This window comes from Theobroma cacao, chromosome 3 (assembly GCF_053813885.1).
Source record: "Theobroma cacao isolate CCN51 chromosome 3, ASM5381388v1, whole genome shotgun sequence".
Classification (NCBI taxonomy): Eukaryota; Viridiplantae; Streptophyta; class Magnoliopsida; order Malvales; family Malvaceae; genus Theobroma; species Theobroma cacao.
In genome coordinates this window covers 45,162,249-45,178,782 of record NC_142641.1, presented here as the reverse complement: position 1 = coordinate 45,178,782, position 16,534 = coordinate 45,162,249, and the positions used below count along the sequence as shown (strand labels likewise).

Below are 16,534 nucleotides of genomic sequence, written 5' to 3'. Positions count from 1 at the left end.
GCAACATAACCGACCTCGTGAAGGGCCCACAGTCTAAGAATTTACTGTGGCAGTGTGCACAAATGCACAAAGAGGATATTTGATTGTCAGTTTATGCATCAGTAGGATTCCAGTTTCGATAATAACGTTGGCAGAAACACCCATGCTTCACCTAATTAGCTTTTTCAAGAGTGAAAATGATAGGATGGAAGGTTGCAAAGAGGAGGGGTATTTGGAAGAGTTGGTTTTAAGTTTGAAAGATAATTTCCATACAACCAATTAACGAGGCAAATGAGTTTTTAAGGAGGGCTTGGTCCACTAAATAAAGAGGAGACAGATCACACATATTGATTCATTTGATTCATACATATTAATTCAAAAGACCAAAGCCATGGGGAATGAAGCCCTCCTATTACATACTTAGCAGCACATTAACCCATAGCATACTTCTGAGTCCAGCTCCGCGCAGTTGTCTCATACTTGCTCCTGTCAGTCTTGTACATGTGGGCAATCTCCGGTACCAACGGGTCATCAGGATTTGGATCCGTCAAGAGTGAGCAGATTGAGAGCAACACCTACAATCAAAAATAAAAATAAGTACACATCCCCACACTTAAACAACAGTAGCAAAGATTACACAATAGAAATAATACTCTAAACCAGGGTGACCAGATAGAAAACAGCATTGATCAGTAGTGCAAACAAATCGGTCAGTAGATTAAAAGCTAAGTTTTAAGGGCTTGCTGTAACTTTTTATGTTGAAGTTGAACCAGTACTTTTTTTTTTAACGGCTTCATGAAGAATAGTTGACTTGGAGATGACAAACATGGTAAATTATGTTAAAAAAGCAAACATGTTGATACTTCAAGGCAGCTAGGGGTTTTGAAAAACGACCTTGGATATGGTGAGGGCAGGGCTCCACTGCTCTTTCAAAATATCGAGGCAAATGCTACCGTTGCTGTTAATATTGGGATGAAAGACCTTTGTCCTGAATGCAACCTGAATGGAAAAAAAAATTTTAAAAAAAAGTCAACAAACAGTAATTAAAGAAGAAAAAAAAAAGGTTATCTGAACAAAAGTACTAGAGAAACTTGTTAGTCATTTATCAGCTACTAAACAAGCATGATACAAGGCTATTAAGGTAAAAAAGAAGTATGAAATAACTTCACCATAAGTTTTACCCTGTAAATACAAGAGTCTGGTTCAGCATTAACAAGCCATTGTTCATTGGTTATATAATCAAATTACCTTTAAAAATAAATCTGAGGCAATTCTATCTTCAATGAATGAACATCATCATTATCATATAAAATTATAAATATATTCCCACAGCATCCATGCACAATATTTTTTGTTTAACCAAGAAGTATATAGTAAATGTGGGGAGACATAACTAAATCCATATGCATGTCACATAGAAGGCTTACCTGATATTGTTTACAAAAGTAAAAATAACAATGTAAACTTTGGCACTGAAAACCACCTAACATAGCCTTTCACGCATAAACTAAACCATTAGACACCCAGCATGCATGTGCATGCACCACTGTGCATGCATACATGCCCTATGGAGATAAAAATATCTGTGCAACTGCAATAAGCTAATAAAAGCAAAAAGGCCATCAAGTAGAATTAGCATTTACTCTTTTCGATGCCAAGCAATGTTTGCACAAGCCACTTACCCTGTAGAGACACCTTCGTCACAAAGTATTTACAGCATGGAATTAGCTATATGACATGAAGCTTTAAGCATTTATTCTAATACAAATCCCAACAAATGTTGAAATAAAATTGGGAAAAGGGAGGGAAATTCACCACATTAAAATAACAGCTGTATTGGATTTCTGAGGAGATGAAACTCATGTCTACAACTAGTATAGATGGTTATAAAAATATTAGCTTGCTGACGTAATGGATTTGCAGAATTACAGAGTGCTTTGCAATTTTCTTGAAGACAATTAAGAGACATAGTGCATGCTTTAAAAGATAAAGACAGTTACACAATATACAGTGAAGGAAGGAAAGAATGAGAACTAGATGGTTAAGGAACAAAATTAAGTACCTTGGGTGGTTTGAATGGATAGTCCGGAGGGAAATGAATTGTGACTAGAAACACTCCACCGGCATATGGACTGTCAGGAGGACCCATAATTGTTGCTTGCCAATGAAACATGTCTTCAGCAACAGGGCCTTATTTCAAGAAAAATGAAGTAAAACAACAGTTAGATGGAATAACCCATCTGCAAGTAACCTTATCAAAATCTTTTCCTAAATGAAAATTAAATAAAACACTCATCTTCTTTGTCATTTGCCTTGAGAAATATAAGATGTTGCATATTCAACAGAAATGACGATGCAATGATGTGTTCTTGTAAACAATACATGCTAAAATTCTTCTGCAACGCATGCTACTCATTTCCTTGCAACTTCACTTATACTATGACTAATTTGTATCGCAAATTGACTTCAAAACATTGACATATATCACAACAATCAATGAGAAATGAAAAAAGAAAAAAGTCTTAACAATCTTGTGTCAAACAGAATCTAATGATGTAAACCAAAAGCTTGAAAAAAAGAATAATAAAAGATATTGCAGTTTGTTCAATAAAATCATGACGGTCAAAATCACACCCCTAACAATAAGTATAGATCCATTATCTACGGCTCAAAGGTCAATTATGCAGCAATAATTATCTCATGTCATGATTTAAAAATAACAAAAGTAGATATATAGCTTCATAAATCGCTTAAGTTAATATAGCTCATAATATCTAAAAAAAATAAAACACAACACAATTTTAAGAGAATTTTCCAAAGAAAAAAACCAAAAAAACTATCTACGGAAATAAAACTTAAAAACTAAAGGGATGATGAGAAAAAATCGCGAGAAATAAATAAATCGAGGCACGAAACAGGGAAAATGAGAGAATAAATTGAACCTGCGCTGCAAGAGGTAGGAGGATCTTTCTGGAGATCCTTGAGCTCCTTCAAGATCCGCTTTGAAGCCATCGCCTAAACCCTAAAACAAACAAAGAAATTCAAAATAATAATAATAACACCAAAATATAAGAAAATCCGAGCTAGTTGATCGCATAGCTTCGACGCAGCTACCTAGAAAAAAAATTTAAAGACAAAGAGAAAAAAAGAAGATGATGTAATTGGAGGGAAGAACAGTACCTGAGAGATCCTCCTGGGAATTGTTTGTTTGTTAGCAGCTGGAAATCGCGGAAGGAAAGTAAAGAGGACAAAACAAAGGACTAAAAAAGAAAGGTGCGAGAAAAATGAGTTATGAAAAATTGAAAACGAAAAGAAAGATGAGGCAATTTTCAGGCTGTCTTGCGTTTTCATTGGCTATCTCGGTGGACCCCACACACACTCGATAATTTGTAGTAATAATAATTTTCTTTTATGTAATAAAATGTTTTACTTTTACTTTACTGTACTTTACTGCTATCTATCTGCGCTTTTACCGGTTGACCCAAATTTGTGACTTATTCTTATCTTAGTTTGATACTGCTTTTGTTTACTTTTAGTCAGTATTAGATTGTCGGAACTTTGACCTTCAAGCTTGGTTCAACCGCCTAACGTTTCTTTAACCTTTCTTTCTTTTTTTAATTACATTAAAATCGACAAATTATACCGACCCTTTCAACTTTAAAGAAAACATTAGTACCAAATCATTTGATTAGAAGGTGAAAAAGAAAATCACTAGTAGTGGATTAAAATGGTAAAAAGTGTATGGTAAGTTTCTTTTTTTTATTGGGTTCGTTGGGCAATGGTCATTCATGGCGTGGCTGACTAGAGATTTTTTGGTCAGTTGGAGGCCCACGAAAATGTTCATGATTAGATTCTCGAATCCCACGTCTCCACCAGCACTTGTTTCGATCACTAATTCATGTTGTGTTATTGTTCAACACATATTCCAATTACAGTCATACATACACGTAAATTAGATGAACAATTTTATTTGGAGGAAAAGGAATTTGAATTTGAATATCTTTGAAAAAGTAAAAGCTCGTTATACTTTACGTGTACGTAACCATCTCCATCTCCTGTTACCTTTTTTTCATTTTTTTTTTGTAAATGAGTATAGCTTCAATGTTCCTTGTGAATTGGGAAGAGACGCTCCTCCCCCCACGTGGAAGACTTGGACAAGATGAAAAGAGGGCTTGGGCATGGCTCCCTTTGAGTCCCAGTATCAAAGGAGCTTCAGAAAAAGAGCAGCATTTTCATGGTTACTCAGGGTCCATTGACACCCGCAATGCCATGCCTTTGGACGTCGGAGGTCATTGTTCGTTCAAATTAAGTTAAAAGGATGCTGACGCAGTTGAGGTCTAAAGACAAATGACAGAGTCATATTCCTAAATGACATGCTAACCAACTTTAAGATACCAATGGCGACAGAACAGGGGTGAAATGACCTTTGAAATAAAATGCTCTTTTCATATTCATAAGGATAGAGGGAGGGAGAGGGAGAGAGATCATATCATACCACTTTCATAGCATCAAAAGAAGAGTGATTCACCAATGCATAACCTCCCAACTCTACCTTAACAGGATCGGGGTGATACAAGTCTCAACAGAATTTGTTCATGGAAAAGGCAAAACGATTTTTTTTTTTTTTAAGAAAAAATACACCACTAAACTAGGTGAAAAGAATTGAAAAAGACTCTAATAGAGGGATATGGTGACTCCTTGCGAGACTAGGATTCTCTCCCGATCACTGCTGCTGGTGGTGTTGAGCTTTCGGATCTGTTTCCTGAAGATGGCCGATTCTCAGATTCAATATGCCGGACATTTTCTAACATTTTAACTAGTTCTGGCATTTTAGGTCTCTGATCCGGCATCCTCACAACACATGTCATTGCTATTTGCAACATCTCCACCATCTCTTCCTCTATATTTGGATATCTCATCAGTTCTATATCGAAAACTTCAGCTGTCCACTCCTCTCGAACTACTGAATGAACCCACCTGACCAAGTGGACAATCTCATCACCACCAGTAGTATGGATAGGGGATTTTCCAGTAAGGAGCTCCAGTAAGACCACACCAAAGCTATAGACATCAGAAGGCTGCATAGCTTTCCTGGTGTCAGTCACTTCAGGGGCACGATAACCAGCAGCACGGGATATGGGAGGGGCTAGTGGGCTCATTATAGTTGACAGACCAAGATCTGACACACAACCATACTGTTCGGAGTTGAGAAAGATGTTTGAGGACTTGATGTTGCCATGGACAAACTTGCCACCATTTTCCATATGGATGCGGGCAATGCCTCTTGCTGCCCCAATTGCTATTTTCATTCTGGCATCCCAACCTAGAGGGATTCTGTCCTCTCCTCTCTTACCTGTAACACGTTTGCATTGTGAATAAATCTAGAAGCTGTTTGATCTTTTATAAAGTAAAGACCAAAGTCAGAGACAGTGGAATTAAAAGATTGATCATACAGTGTTCCATGAGAAAGAAGCCAAGGACATCAAAATCCTCTTGTGCCACCAAACTCTAATTCGTGACATAGTTTTTAATTATATGTTATCTGTCACAATCAGAATTCAACATTAATGTTCAGAAACTTCTTTGAGGACAATAACTTCAATCTTTTTTGCATAACAATCTCCACTCAAAGTTGAGTCAACTTAGGTGCAGGAGGGTGGCATATACTAATTGAATTCATCAGATACAGTGGAACATCAAGATTTCACCTTCATCATTACATTCCTAAAAGACATCCAATCTCAGCAAGGGACATTTTCTAAACTGAAAGATATCCGATTTATTCATAAGTGAAGAACAGGCTGATACGTTGATAAACCACCCGCATCTATGACAATACTGATCTAGTATTTTTATTCCCTTATTCTTTTTTTGGTTGCAATCAAAATGATTCCAAGAAGTATTAGTTATTATCTATAAATCATCTTTTCCGCAAACACCGTCATTCATAAACCAAAAAATATTTACACAAAGACAAATTTTTCCTGTAAATGTAGTAAGATATCAGAACTATCTCAGAAAAATAAAGCTTTAGTCATGTATAGAATTTCGAATTTAATACAAAAGAATAATATCATCTTAAGTACTTTGTCTTATCTATTAATTATCCTCAGTTGGGCAAGACCAGACTAGGAGAAAAACCCAGGGGAGCTAACCCATAGTATTAGAATTGGTCATTTGCAAGGCCGTTACCATTCAAAGAATAAATTGCAAACATTAAAAGTTTGTTTTCCAGCACTTCAGATATAAAAATGCAATTAATTATTATCATACAGAAACATGGGATCGGACAAAGCAACATACCATGTAAGATGGAAGAAACGCTTCCCTGATTGTAATAATCATAAACCATCAGCCTTTCATCTTTTGAGTAGTAATATGCCTTCAGCTCAACCACATTCGCATGCCTAATGCTTCCAACCACTTCCATCTGTTGCTCAAAATCCCGCTTCCCAACGCTAACCTCCTTCAACCTCTTTACGACCACTGTGGTTGCATCCTCTAACACTGCCTTGTAAGAAATACCAAAAGTCCCCTTCCCCAATACTTCAGCAGAAGCCCTCAACAAATCTTCCAAATCAAATGTATAGTTACAACCCTCAAAAAAGAACAATCTATTATTTGCATCCTGACTCCTCGAGACCACTTTCTCTGGTGACATCTCTCCCTTTTGCAACTTCCGTGAATACACATCATCACTCTTTCTTCTTGAGCAGCAAACAACTAACAAAAATGCAAAACCCACAATCCCCAGAACACAAGCAGCAATTATTATTCCTAACAATGCAGTTTCACCAAGCCTCCCAGACTTCTTGGATGCCGGATATGGTTCAGAAGAGGGTGCAACATACGGGGAAGTTTGAGGAGGGACACTTTCAGAAGAAATGTTGTTACCTCCAAAAGACGAACTCGGGAATCTTAATAGAGACTTTGGAACACCTCCAGTGAGATTATTGTTGGACAAGTTTATGTGTTGCAAGCTAGGCAAATTCAGATCAGGAATTTCACCACAAAGTGAATTGTTTGCAAGATTCAACGCCTCAAGGTGAGTCAAATTCGACAGCGAACGAGGAATACTCCCATTGAATCGATTGTTGGACAAATTTATTATACTTAGATTCTTCCAAACAGAGAAATCCACCGGCAATGGACCAGAGAAGTTGTTGTATTGAAGATAAAGAAACGACAAGTTTCTCAAATTAGAGAAATCAGAAGGGAAATGACCACTGATACCATTGGATCTAAGACTCAAAATCTGCAAAGCTGAGAGGCGGCTAATAGTATTGGCAGGAATAGGACCATGCAATCCAATTCCAGGCAATCTAACAGCTGTTATCCGAGAGCCATCAGCGTTACAAGTCACTCCTGTCCAGTTATTACAAACCGGAGAAGTCTCATTCCAGTTAAGAGAACGAGAGTGGCGCAGGTTGTTAACAAAATCAAGCAATGCTTGCTTATCTTCAATTAGGTCTGCATTTCCTTGAAGCAAAACCAAACCCAACAAGCAAATCCAAGAGGAAACGTGCAAAGCTTCCATCTCTCTCTCTCTCTTTCTCTCACCTAACACTTGAAGCAAAAAACGAGCTGTTTCTGCAACTTTCCTAGTTCCCCTCCTTACATCTATTGGTATTAAGCTGCTGGAAGGACAATAGAGAACAAAAAACAAAAGTAAACAACTCAAAATAATTTAAAATAAGTTGTAGAACCAGAATGTAAAGGGAGAACTAAGGAGGGAAAACCAAAAAACAAAGGTCAGATTCCAAGATTATTGTCGAAAAAAGTAGTGGCGGGCTCTGGGGATTTTCACATTAAAAAATGAGCTCGCAAGCTTTGAGTGAGGTGTCTTTAGTCAAAAAAGAGACCTTGCCACAAACCCAATTTCAATTCTTTAAGCAAATATAGTACAAAACTCTGTTACTGTATGACTCCTTATAGTTACGATTCACTTAAAAAACCAGCTTCCTTCTTTTCTTTTTGTTCTTTGTTCTTTAGCTTTTCAACCAAAAAGTTGAAAACTTGAATCCAAGTGAATTCAAAACCAAACCCAATATCAAACTACCTCTATAGAACCATAAACTATTGGAAAATAAAAAATTACTACTTTTACACTTACCTCGGTTTCTAGATCTGCACTCCTCAAAACCTCTTCTGCTTCCAAGTTCACTTCTTTGCTTAGTTGAATACTTCAAAACTCTGCCTTTTTCACTCACCAACCCCAGAGAGGGAGAGAATGTGAAAGCAAAGGCCAAGAGGTGAGAATGCAAATTGTTATGATTATTTTCTCTAGCTAAAGTAGCATCCAAAGTGTGTGAGAATGGAATAGTAATAATTAAGAAATGGCTCAAAAAAGCAAAGGAAATGATGAATTTTCCTTTTATAAGATAGAAAAAAAAAACACAGAAATTGTTATTCGTTTTCTCAAGACAGTTACAATGCTCAGAAATGGAACCAAATCACTGACTTGAAGCTAAACGGATAAAAAAACAAGAAGTATATAAATAGCAAATACATGAAGCTTTTGCTGGATTTTTCTTTTTCTGATTATTAGCAACGGCTATATTTTTTTGGTGACATTAAATTCAGGAAGTAGGGGGAGAAATAGAGAGGAGTAGGGAGCTTTATAACGTAACCGGCGGGTGGAGAAAAAACCGGTGCAAAAGGGGAACGGAAAACCACTGTTCTTAAGTTGATTTGGTGGCGTTGGTGACGTGGCGATTTAAGATGCTGACATGTGGGCCAATCATTAAATACGGGTGATAAGCAGAGGAAGTGGTCTCACTGGGGTGCGGCTCTGTTCTGTCGTCTGTTTACGATGACTACAAATAAGGTGTGGGGCCTACGTGTTTTGGAAGTAATGGCCGTTGATTCGGGATTGTGAAAATATTTTGTTGGCCGTTCGATCTGATGGCTTCGGACGACGCCGTTGGACCCGTCCTTTTGTCCTCTGACATTGCATTTTTCAGAAGCAGTTTCCTAAGACTATTTAAGATGAAGATCAAACTTTTCATTATAATTATACACTGAATTTGATCACATTTTAATTTATTGAATTTTATCATTATATTTTTAATTTTATTCATTTTGAATAAAAATAATAAAATCTCATCTTTTTCCTTTTTTTTTAGTTATTAATGCCAAATTTTATTGTTGTTTTTTTAATTCAATTGATTTTTGAAAAAAATTAATTAAATTTAAATATTACTAATATAAATAGTAAAATTACATAAATTTTTTTACTTTATGTAAAAAATCAACGAAATTAAAAAAATACAATTAAAAATTTCAATATTAATTCATATTATAAGGATAAATTTGTCCATAACCTCAAATTATTTTAGTTCACAAAGGTACACTAGTTAAAAAGTGTAAAAGTCTTAAAACTATGAATAAATAGTATTTGACTAAAATAGTACTCCTAACATTTTTTTGTAAGATTTTTTTTGCTAAAATTAGGATATAATGTAAATTTTGGAAACAATATTCTTAGTCTTAAGACAAAACACTTAATATTATTATTTTTTAAATAAATTTAAAATTTGACTTTTAAATAATTATATGCTAATTTATTATTAAACTAAATATTTAAAGCATAATATACAAATAAGTCCCTAAACTATTTAAAAATTTTTAAATAAACCCTTATACTTTTATTATATTCAATTAAGTCTTTGTATTTTTATTTTAATTCAAATAAGCTTTTATACTTTTATTTTGACTTAAATAAACTCTTATAGTTAATAATTAATTTAGTAAAAATATTATTTGTTATTCTATACAACGTGATACTGGTGGAATATTAAAATATTATAATTGATAATGATATGACATGTTAATTTGACATGATAACATAATCATTTAATAGTTTTCACCCTCCATATCAATACTATATTAGTACGATGTGAATATAAAATGAGAAGTGTTATTTACACTAATAGTAGTTAGTTAATCATTGGTTATAAAAGCTTATGTGATTTAAAATAAAAATATAATGACTTAATTGAATGTAATAAAAAATAAAATTTATTTAAATATTTTAAAATAATTTAAACTTTTATTTGAATATTATATCAATATTTAAATATAACTATTTTAGATATCTTTCAATTTTTTTTTCCAATTAGAGCAAGTGAAAGTTCGTACTCACAGCGGTCCATACATTTGCCGCTTTATTTAAATAAGACCTCTTAACATAATTTTTTTTGCAATTAAATATATATTTTTTTTCCTCTTTATTGTCGTTTAGTAACTAAAAATAAGACCTCTTAACATTTTTTTCTATTTTTGTAAGACATCTACGGAATTAACTTTCCTTTTAAAAACAATGATTTGGAGGTTTTGACATTTTCTCTTTACAAACCTTTTATGGATTAATTTCTGTTTTTTTTTTAAATAAATGAATAAATAAGTTGCTCCGTAAATTTATATCCAGAAAAATGTTATCCAAATATTTTAATGGCAAGAAGTTTCTCTCTTAAATCATCATTCAGTAACTGTATCCTTGTTTGTCGTTATCTCATTGTTTCGTCTTTTATATGCTGATGTCACACCCAACTCTTCCTTTCGTCCACCAAAAGCCACTAGTTCGACTTTTGTGAATTAAATAAAAAAATTAATTAATATGCAAAAAGGAGTGAATATCAATAAGAATTGACATGCTTCATGCACCTTTTAAATTTTTTTTTTAGATAAATTATTTATAAAATTTAAATAAATTATAATTATTGATTGATTAATTGTTATTAAATAAAATATCACTTATCAAGTCACATGACGTTCAAATATTATAATGAACAATGATGTAACATGATAATATAGTTCTGTAATATTTTTATCTTTTACATCAAATATTATATAAGTAAAAAATTATAAGTAACATTTTAATCAATGAATTAACAATAATTAATTAACCATTAATGATAAAATTTTATTTGATTTAAAATAAAAATATAAAAAAATAATTAAATGTAATAAAAAATAAAATTTTTTTAATTTTTAAAAAAAATTCAACCACTTTTTCAATTTTTATTGATCATTTATAATTTGATCGTTCAACCACTTTTGATAATCTTTATAATTACTCTTACCTCAATACTTAACCAAAAAAAAAAGTAAAAAAGGTTCCACCTAATTAACTTGACTGCACGAAAATCAATTAAAGAGGCTGATGAACATGAGTTGGTCAAGTTTTTTCTTCTTATTTTCTTTTCCCTCATTTATTTAATAATTTGTTGCCCTTTTAGAGAGTAGCTATGGTGGTTGGTATTATTAAGAATTGATCATCTTCATCCTTCTCCTTACCCCCCCATTAAATTGTCCACTTCCACTCCCTAATGTATGTCTCCATCTGCTTCAACAAACATTTTAACTACCTCCTTGTGTTCTCATGGCTCCCATAAAAAAAGCTTTAAAATCATTGTCCTTGTCGTATACAAAGTTTGGTCGAAAATTTCAATAACAAATGTCCAAATTGCTAGATAAAGAGGCCCCCCACTCCATACAAGTAATACATATGTTACGATAAAGAGCTCGAATTAATCAAATTAAAAAAACAATAATAATAACACCTGTCAGCATTTCCTCAACTGCTTCTTGGGAGGATCCAATTATTATACTTACCAAGAATATTTAAATGAAATTAAAAAAAAAATGGCGGGTGGGTTGCAAAAGGAATTTGTTACATACATATATTACTCTGATATATAATTGATGCACGGGTGCATAATTTGGGACATGAGTGAGGAGGCAAAGAATATTTGTCATTAGAGGAAAGGAGGAGTGAATTGAGACTATTGGCATATAGTTGGGAGGCAGACGTTTTGTTGAGGAAAAACCATATGCAATTGTCTAGTAATTCCACGGCAATGAACTCTGATTTGATTTCGTCAAGTTGGCCTCTTCCGGTTTAGAATGGGAATATATTTGTGGAATGCGATTGCTCAAGTAGTAATCAGATAGGGCGGCTAATCTTTGTCATGGCCCTTGGGCCCTTGGCCTTTGGGGTATGGACGTGAAAGCTTCGATAGTGGGTTTCTTTCTTCTATCTCGTTGCATCGATATGTAATGTGCAACCTACCCGGCCATCCCAAACTTCCTAGTTCCTACTGTTCTGGCTACACCTTGGTGCTTGCAAATTCGAGGTAATTTCATGCAAGCTTTCATTTTCTCATTTTTTAACTAATAATTAGGGTCAAAACTATTTTATATATGGTTGTATTTTATTTTGTGAAGTACTCTTTTAAGGTATTAAAAAGAAAATCTTTGTTGTTTTGTGTATTAGTTTGGTCTTTTAAAATAATGTAGACATAATGTTTAAAAATATTTTTAAACTATTTAAGGATGTTAACATAAATTTTAATTCTTTTATTTCGTTTGACCAAAATTTTTTATTTTTTATTTTGAATCAAATAAATTTTTATAACTAATGATTCATTAATTGTCATTAATTAAAATATTATTTATCATTTTATACTTACGTGATGCTAATATAAAATTGATTTAAAAAGTGAAAATGTCACATTAATATTTTACATTATCATCTATTATAATAGATTAGCATATCATGTGTTATAGAATGAGGTGTAATATTTTAATTAATTATAATTAGTCAATTATTCATTAAAAATATTTATATGATTCAAAATTATAATATAAAAATTTGATTGAATATAATAAAAAATTAAAAATTTATTTAAATTTTTATAAATCAATAGTATATATAACTTTTTCTCTCTTTTGGTATCGAGTCAAGAAATCCAACAAAACACTGGGTTCATTAAATCATGGCTCAGTTTCTTTGGAAAAGAGCATCAGAAACAAGACCAGGACACGGTTTGATTTGCTACAGAGCTGCACACTGATATAGGCCCAATCGAGGATTTTCTGGGCTTTTATGACTTGATAAAGTGTAAATAAATCAGCTTCCTTTCAACAATCAGAGTGGCGCAGCGGAAGCGTGGTGGGCCCATAACCCACAGGTCCCAGGATCGAAACCTGGCTCTGATAGTAGAGTTGTTCGGCTGGTCATTACCTTTTTATCCCTTAGAGTTCTGAGCTGCTAGCTTTCCCTCGCCTTCATACATGAACATCATCTTCTCCATTATTTTGCCAGGCAATGGATATATTATATATAGAGACTAAAACAATCTATGTTGATCAGTTCCTGTTGCAACATTAAACAGTGCTTTTAGTTTTCCAGAGAGTCCACAAGGCAGAAGTTTAGTAGATAAAACAACTAGTATGTCATTACTACCATGGAGAAACACTAAAAGACAGATCTCCACTTGCAGGAATTTACATTTTTCATGATCACTTTGAATCAATTACTTTGCAAAGTGATCAAATCTCTTATTTGCTTAGTGTCATAAATAATTGAATACAAATTAACAGATTCATGTTGCCCCCGTTTGATAGATGCCGTGGGGGGAGGCGCTAATTTGTATTATTTGCTGTCATTTTTAGAAGATGAGGCTTGATGTGGGGCTCAAGATGGTAGCCACTTCGTTAACTTGAAGGGACAACTGAGAGCTCCAGACGGCCCGTCCATTCCTCACCCGGCTTCAAGGTGATTGGCTTTTCCACTGCTGCCCCATAGACACAAAGCATCTGTTTGTATTCATCATCCCCAAAATCAACCAAGGTTCTGGATTTCTTCTCCCATGGATTCCAAACCCCTGAAGAAATGCAAAAGAATTAAACATCAGGGCCAGACTTTTGGCTTAGATTGAATTCGAGCTGCAGTGATCTTCAAATAACTAGCTTGGATTCCTCCACAAGGTTTTGTGATATGAGATACTGTTCCTGATTCTCCCAGGTGGTTCACATTTATACCTCGTATGGTACTGTTTTAGATTGAATTGAAGAGGATAGAAGCTTACCAGCATCTGGAAGTCCTTCTTTCTGTATCATAAAGGTCCGTTTTCTTTCATGATCGAAAATTGCAATGATATCTCTAGAGCTAAGATAAACTCTGTCCACCTGCAAATTGAAAATCAGTAATTAAGGCTTAAACATCTATTCAGCCATATGGATAATTAAAATTGTCTTGCAGTACACTGGATGATATGTTAATGCAGATGGATGGAGAAATTCTTGCGCAGTATCTAGGGATCCGCATAATGTTTTCTCAACTGAAAGCTTATGCTTTGAGGGGTTTTCTCTTTCTTTTTACCTCTAGTTTCAATCTGTTTTCTAGAACTTAAAAGCTTTTCCATTTCTAGGACAGTGGAGGAGGACCTAAGCTCTCAAACAAATAGAGAATGATTTACCTCAGATTCAAATGTCAAGGCATCTCCTTGTTCTGTGAAGCGCTCCCTTTGGCGTAGATTGTCAAGATAGTCAAGAGTCTCCAATCCCTCAACCCTCACTTCACTGTTAATTAGTACAAGAAAAGATATCCATTAATGTCTAAAACTTCTTGTTTTCCATGACTGAGTGTATTACTTTTTTGCCACAAGGAAATTATAGTGAACTAATGGTCAAAGGGCTTGAAAGATAGAAAAAAGCAGATCAGTTAATTGATATGTTGCTGACGCCTAAGGGTATAACCAGTTTCATACCACAGTGAGTATTCTGTACCTGATATCAGAGATCGAGAAATATGTGTGATAAGCAATTGAGAAACTAAAGGGCTTGGAATTGATATTCCTGATGCGTGATATGAAGCTTAGATTCCCATCTGCTGTCAAAGATACCCGAAGACGGAACTCGAAACTGGAAAAGATATACATCAATCATTAATATACATAATTACTTATGAACATTAATATTCAGCTAGGTTGCTATGAGGTCATGAGAGTGTGAATGTGTAATGTTAGTTAATACTGTAAAGAAGCTGCTATAGCAGAGGATAACCCTTTTTAATCTTAGCTTAATCGTCAAAGATTGACATATAGACTATCAGCAATTTCACTGATGAATTAAACAATTTCCTAAGGATCCATGGCCTATTAAGACCTCACCTGTGTGGCCAGATCTTCGAATCATCTTCTGATGGCTTTAGCAGTAAGTCAGTATAGGCCTTGCCACTGGAATCATTTGGATGCAATGGTGGTGGGTTATCATCAATGATCCAAGTCCTGTTCCTGGCAAACCCATGTTGCTCCAGTGATCCTCGCTGTCCAAACTAACAAATTTGGAAGCAAATCCATCAACCAGATGCATCCAGACTGGTAGAAAACTGATGCATATAAACATATAATCCTAAATACCTGCGGGAAGCATATAGGAATCCCTCCTCGCACTGCATATGGTGGCTTGAAGATTGCCTACAGTACAGGAAGTCAGAAAGAGAAACCACATTTTCAGGGAATTTGATTGATATATACCACAATTTTGGCCCTAGACGTAAGAATTGAAAAAAATCATATGCCAGCAGAATATAAATATGAGTAAGACACCAGATGTTAATGTTACCTTGCTACTTGTGAATAGCAATTCTTCTCCTCGGTCAGTCCTCCATGAAAGAACCTGTCCTCCGTGCAAGCTAACCTGTACAGGTTACATCAATAATATCACTATTTAACCCAAAACTGCAGCTTGACTGAAGATGAATGATAATCAGAATCAAGCATCTGCTTTAGTTTTGAACTGTTCTTCAACGTATTCAACTTGTCAATATTCCTGATACCTTAAACTATGAAAAGACTAGAAAAGAAGGAGAAAAAGAAAAGGAAAACAAAAAGATTCTGACCCTTGCAGATGCCCCTCGGGGATTCCGAAGCACAACCTGATCAATTCCACTTCTATCCTTTGTGACTTCAACTGCTGCTTTCTGATCAAAGGCTGCCCCAGAATGATTCATAGTGGAAACACAGTAAGGACATGTAAGTGGAAACAAAGAAGCAGACAGAACTCTCTCTCGCTCTCTCACACACACACACACTCTTCCTCTCTGTTTTCCCAAGAAAAACGCTGAGCAGTAGAAAAAAGGCTTATCACAATCACTGAAAGCAGTTGAGAATCAGAACTTGCCCTTGACACTTCTTGTGACAAAACCAAATTTTCTCGTGACGCGAACCTGAAATCCCAACTACCAGCGTAACTACCTCAATCTTTCTTCACCATTAAAAGTGCCAACAAGAGAAACTCAGTACTGACAGATAGCTGCTAGAAGATTTGGAAATCCCTGCAAATTTCCCAACACTCGTTTTCAAACAGGCCAAATTCAGTTTAAGAAAATTCAAGGAGAGAAACGAAAGACTAAATCCTAGTCTAGAAACAACTACCCGGATGACCAAGCTCTCTTAAACTTCAAAGAACCAACCAAAAAGGGTTTCAAAAATCAAAGCCAAATAAATGTTTTGAAGCCCTTGTTTTCAAACAAAAGCGTTTATGACAGAGCCAATTTGTAAAGAGGTTAGGAAAATTCTGAAACCAGGGAGAGAGAGGATGGGTCAGGTCAAGAACAACTCTTTATAGAGACAGATTTGTCTGCAAATTTGAGTCTGACCTTTTCGTTTCAGTAAAGCAAGATTGAAGGGTCAGATATGTTGAAGAGACCATTACATACTCCTGATATGGATCATGCTGGGAAGGCGACTGACTGATAATTTAATTA

At 34.6% G+C, this 16,534-nt stretch overlaps 3 protein-coding genes, 1 long non-coding RNA gene and 1 other non-coding gene across 6 annotated transcripts; 1 reads left to right on the top strand and 4 right to left on the bottom strand.

Moving 5' to 3' along the window:
* Positions 1-224: 224 nt before the first annotated feature.
* On the bottom strand, positions 225-3,312 carry LOC18606642 (ubiquitin-conjugating enzyme E2-17 kDa-like). The gene is made up of 5 exons (XM_018118215.2): positions 3,160-3,312; positions 2,922-3,001; positions 2,042-2,169; positions 874-978; positions 225-554 (listed from the first exon to the last, which is right to left on the bottom strand). The coding sequence occupies exons 2-5, from the start codon at positions 2,989-2,991 to the stop codon at positions 411-413; spliced, it is 447 nt and encodes a 148-aa protein (XP_017973704.1). The 5' UTR covers positions 2,992-3,001; positions 3,160-3,312; the 3' UTR covers positions 225-410.
* On the bottom strand, positions 1,004-2,035 carry LOC108661423 (uncharacterized). Its single transcript, XR_001927236.2, has 2 exons — positions 1,795-2,035; positions 1,004-1,674 (listed from the first exon to the last, which is right to left on the bottom strand). It is a non-coding gene; the product is annotated as an uncharacterized LOC108661423 (long non-coding RNA).
* Positions 3,313-4,459: 1,147 nt separating the features above from the next.
* Positions 4,460-8,633, bottom strand: LOC18606641 (Leucine-rich repeat protein kinase family protein). Of its 2 annotated transcripts, none has more exons than XM_007040362.3 (3): positions 8,093-8,633; positions 6,283-7,616; positions 4,460-5,332 (listed from the first exon to the last, which is right to left on the bottom strand). In XM_007040362.3, exons 2-3 carry the CDS (start codon positions 7,514-7,516, stop codon positions 4,686-4,688), a joined length of 1,881 nt encoding a protein of 626 aa, XP_007040424.3. In that variant the 5' UTR covers positions 7,517-7,616; positions 8,093-8,633; the 3' UTR covers positions 4,460-4,685. The 2 variants fall into 2 exon arrangements, with proteins under 2 accessions (XP_007040424.3, XP_007040425.3); XM_007040363.3 differs by having other exon boundaries at positions 6,283-7,613.
* A 4,276-nt stretch (positions 8,634-12,909) lies between these two features.
* TRNAM-CAU (transfer RNA methionine (anticodon CAU)) lies at positions 12,910-12,981 on the top strand. Its single transcript has one exon. It is a non-coding gene; the product is annotated as a tRNA-Met (tRNA).
* Positions 12,982-13,193: 212 nt separating this feature from the next.
* LOC18606640 (putative glucose-6-phosphate 1-epimerase) lies at positions 13,194-16,534 on the bottom strand. The gene is made up of 8 exons (XM_007040361.3): positions 15,668-16,534; positions 15,391-15,465; positions 15,186-15,242; positions 14,937-15,100; positions 14,554-14,688; positions 14,244-14,346; positions 13,854-13,953; positions 13,194-13,649 (listed from the first exon to the last, which is right to left on the bottom strand). The coding sequence occupies exons 1-8, from the start codon at positions 15,776-15,778 to the stop codon at positions 13,480-13,482; spliced, it is 915 nt and encodes a 304-aa protein (XP_007040423.1). The 5' UTR covers positions 15,779-16,534; the 3' UTR covers positions 13,194-13,479.

Excerpts from the sequence above, each read along its gene's own strand:
- LOC18606642 (XM_018118215.2), bottom strand. The coding sequence starts at position 2,991 with ATGGCTTCAAAGCGGATCTTGAAGGAGCTCAAGGATCTCCAGAAAGAT. Across the intron at positions 2,170-2,921 it reads TCCTACCTCTTGCAGCGCAG|GCCCTGTTGCTGAAGACATG; the intron begins GTTCAATTTATT and ends TCTTGAAATAAG. Across the intron at positions 979-2,041 it reads ATCCATTCAAACCACCCAAG|GTTGCATTCAGGACAAAGGT; the intron begins GTACTTAATTTT and ends TTTTCCATTCAG.
- LOC18606640 (XM_007040361.3), bottom strand. The coding sequence starts at position 15,778 with ATGAATCATTCTGGGGCAGCCTTTGATCAGAAAGCAGCAGTTGAAGTC. Across the intron at positions 14,689-14,936 it reads TCGAAGATCTGGCCACACAG|TTTCGAGTTCCGTCTTCGGG; the intron begins GTGAGGTCTTAA and ends TATCTTTTCCAG. Across the intron at positions 14,347-14,553 it reads TTCTCGATCTCTGATATCAG|TGAAGTGAGGGTTGAGGGAT; the intron begins GTACAGAATACT and ends ACTAATTAACAG.
- LOC18606641 (XM_007040362.3), bottom strand. The coding sequence starts at position 7,516 with ATGGAAGCTTTGCACGTTTCCTCTTGGATTTGCTTGTTGGGTTTGGTT. Across the intron at positions 5,333-6,282 it reads CGTTTCTTCCATCTTACATG|GTAAGAGAGGAGAGGACAGA; the intron begins GTATGTTGCTTT and ends AACGTGTTACAG.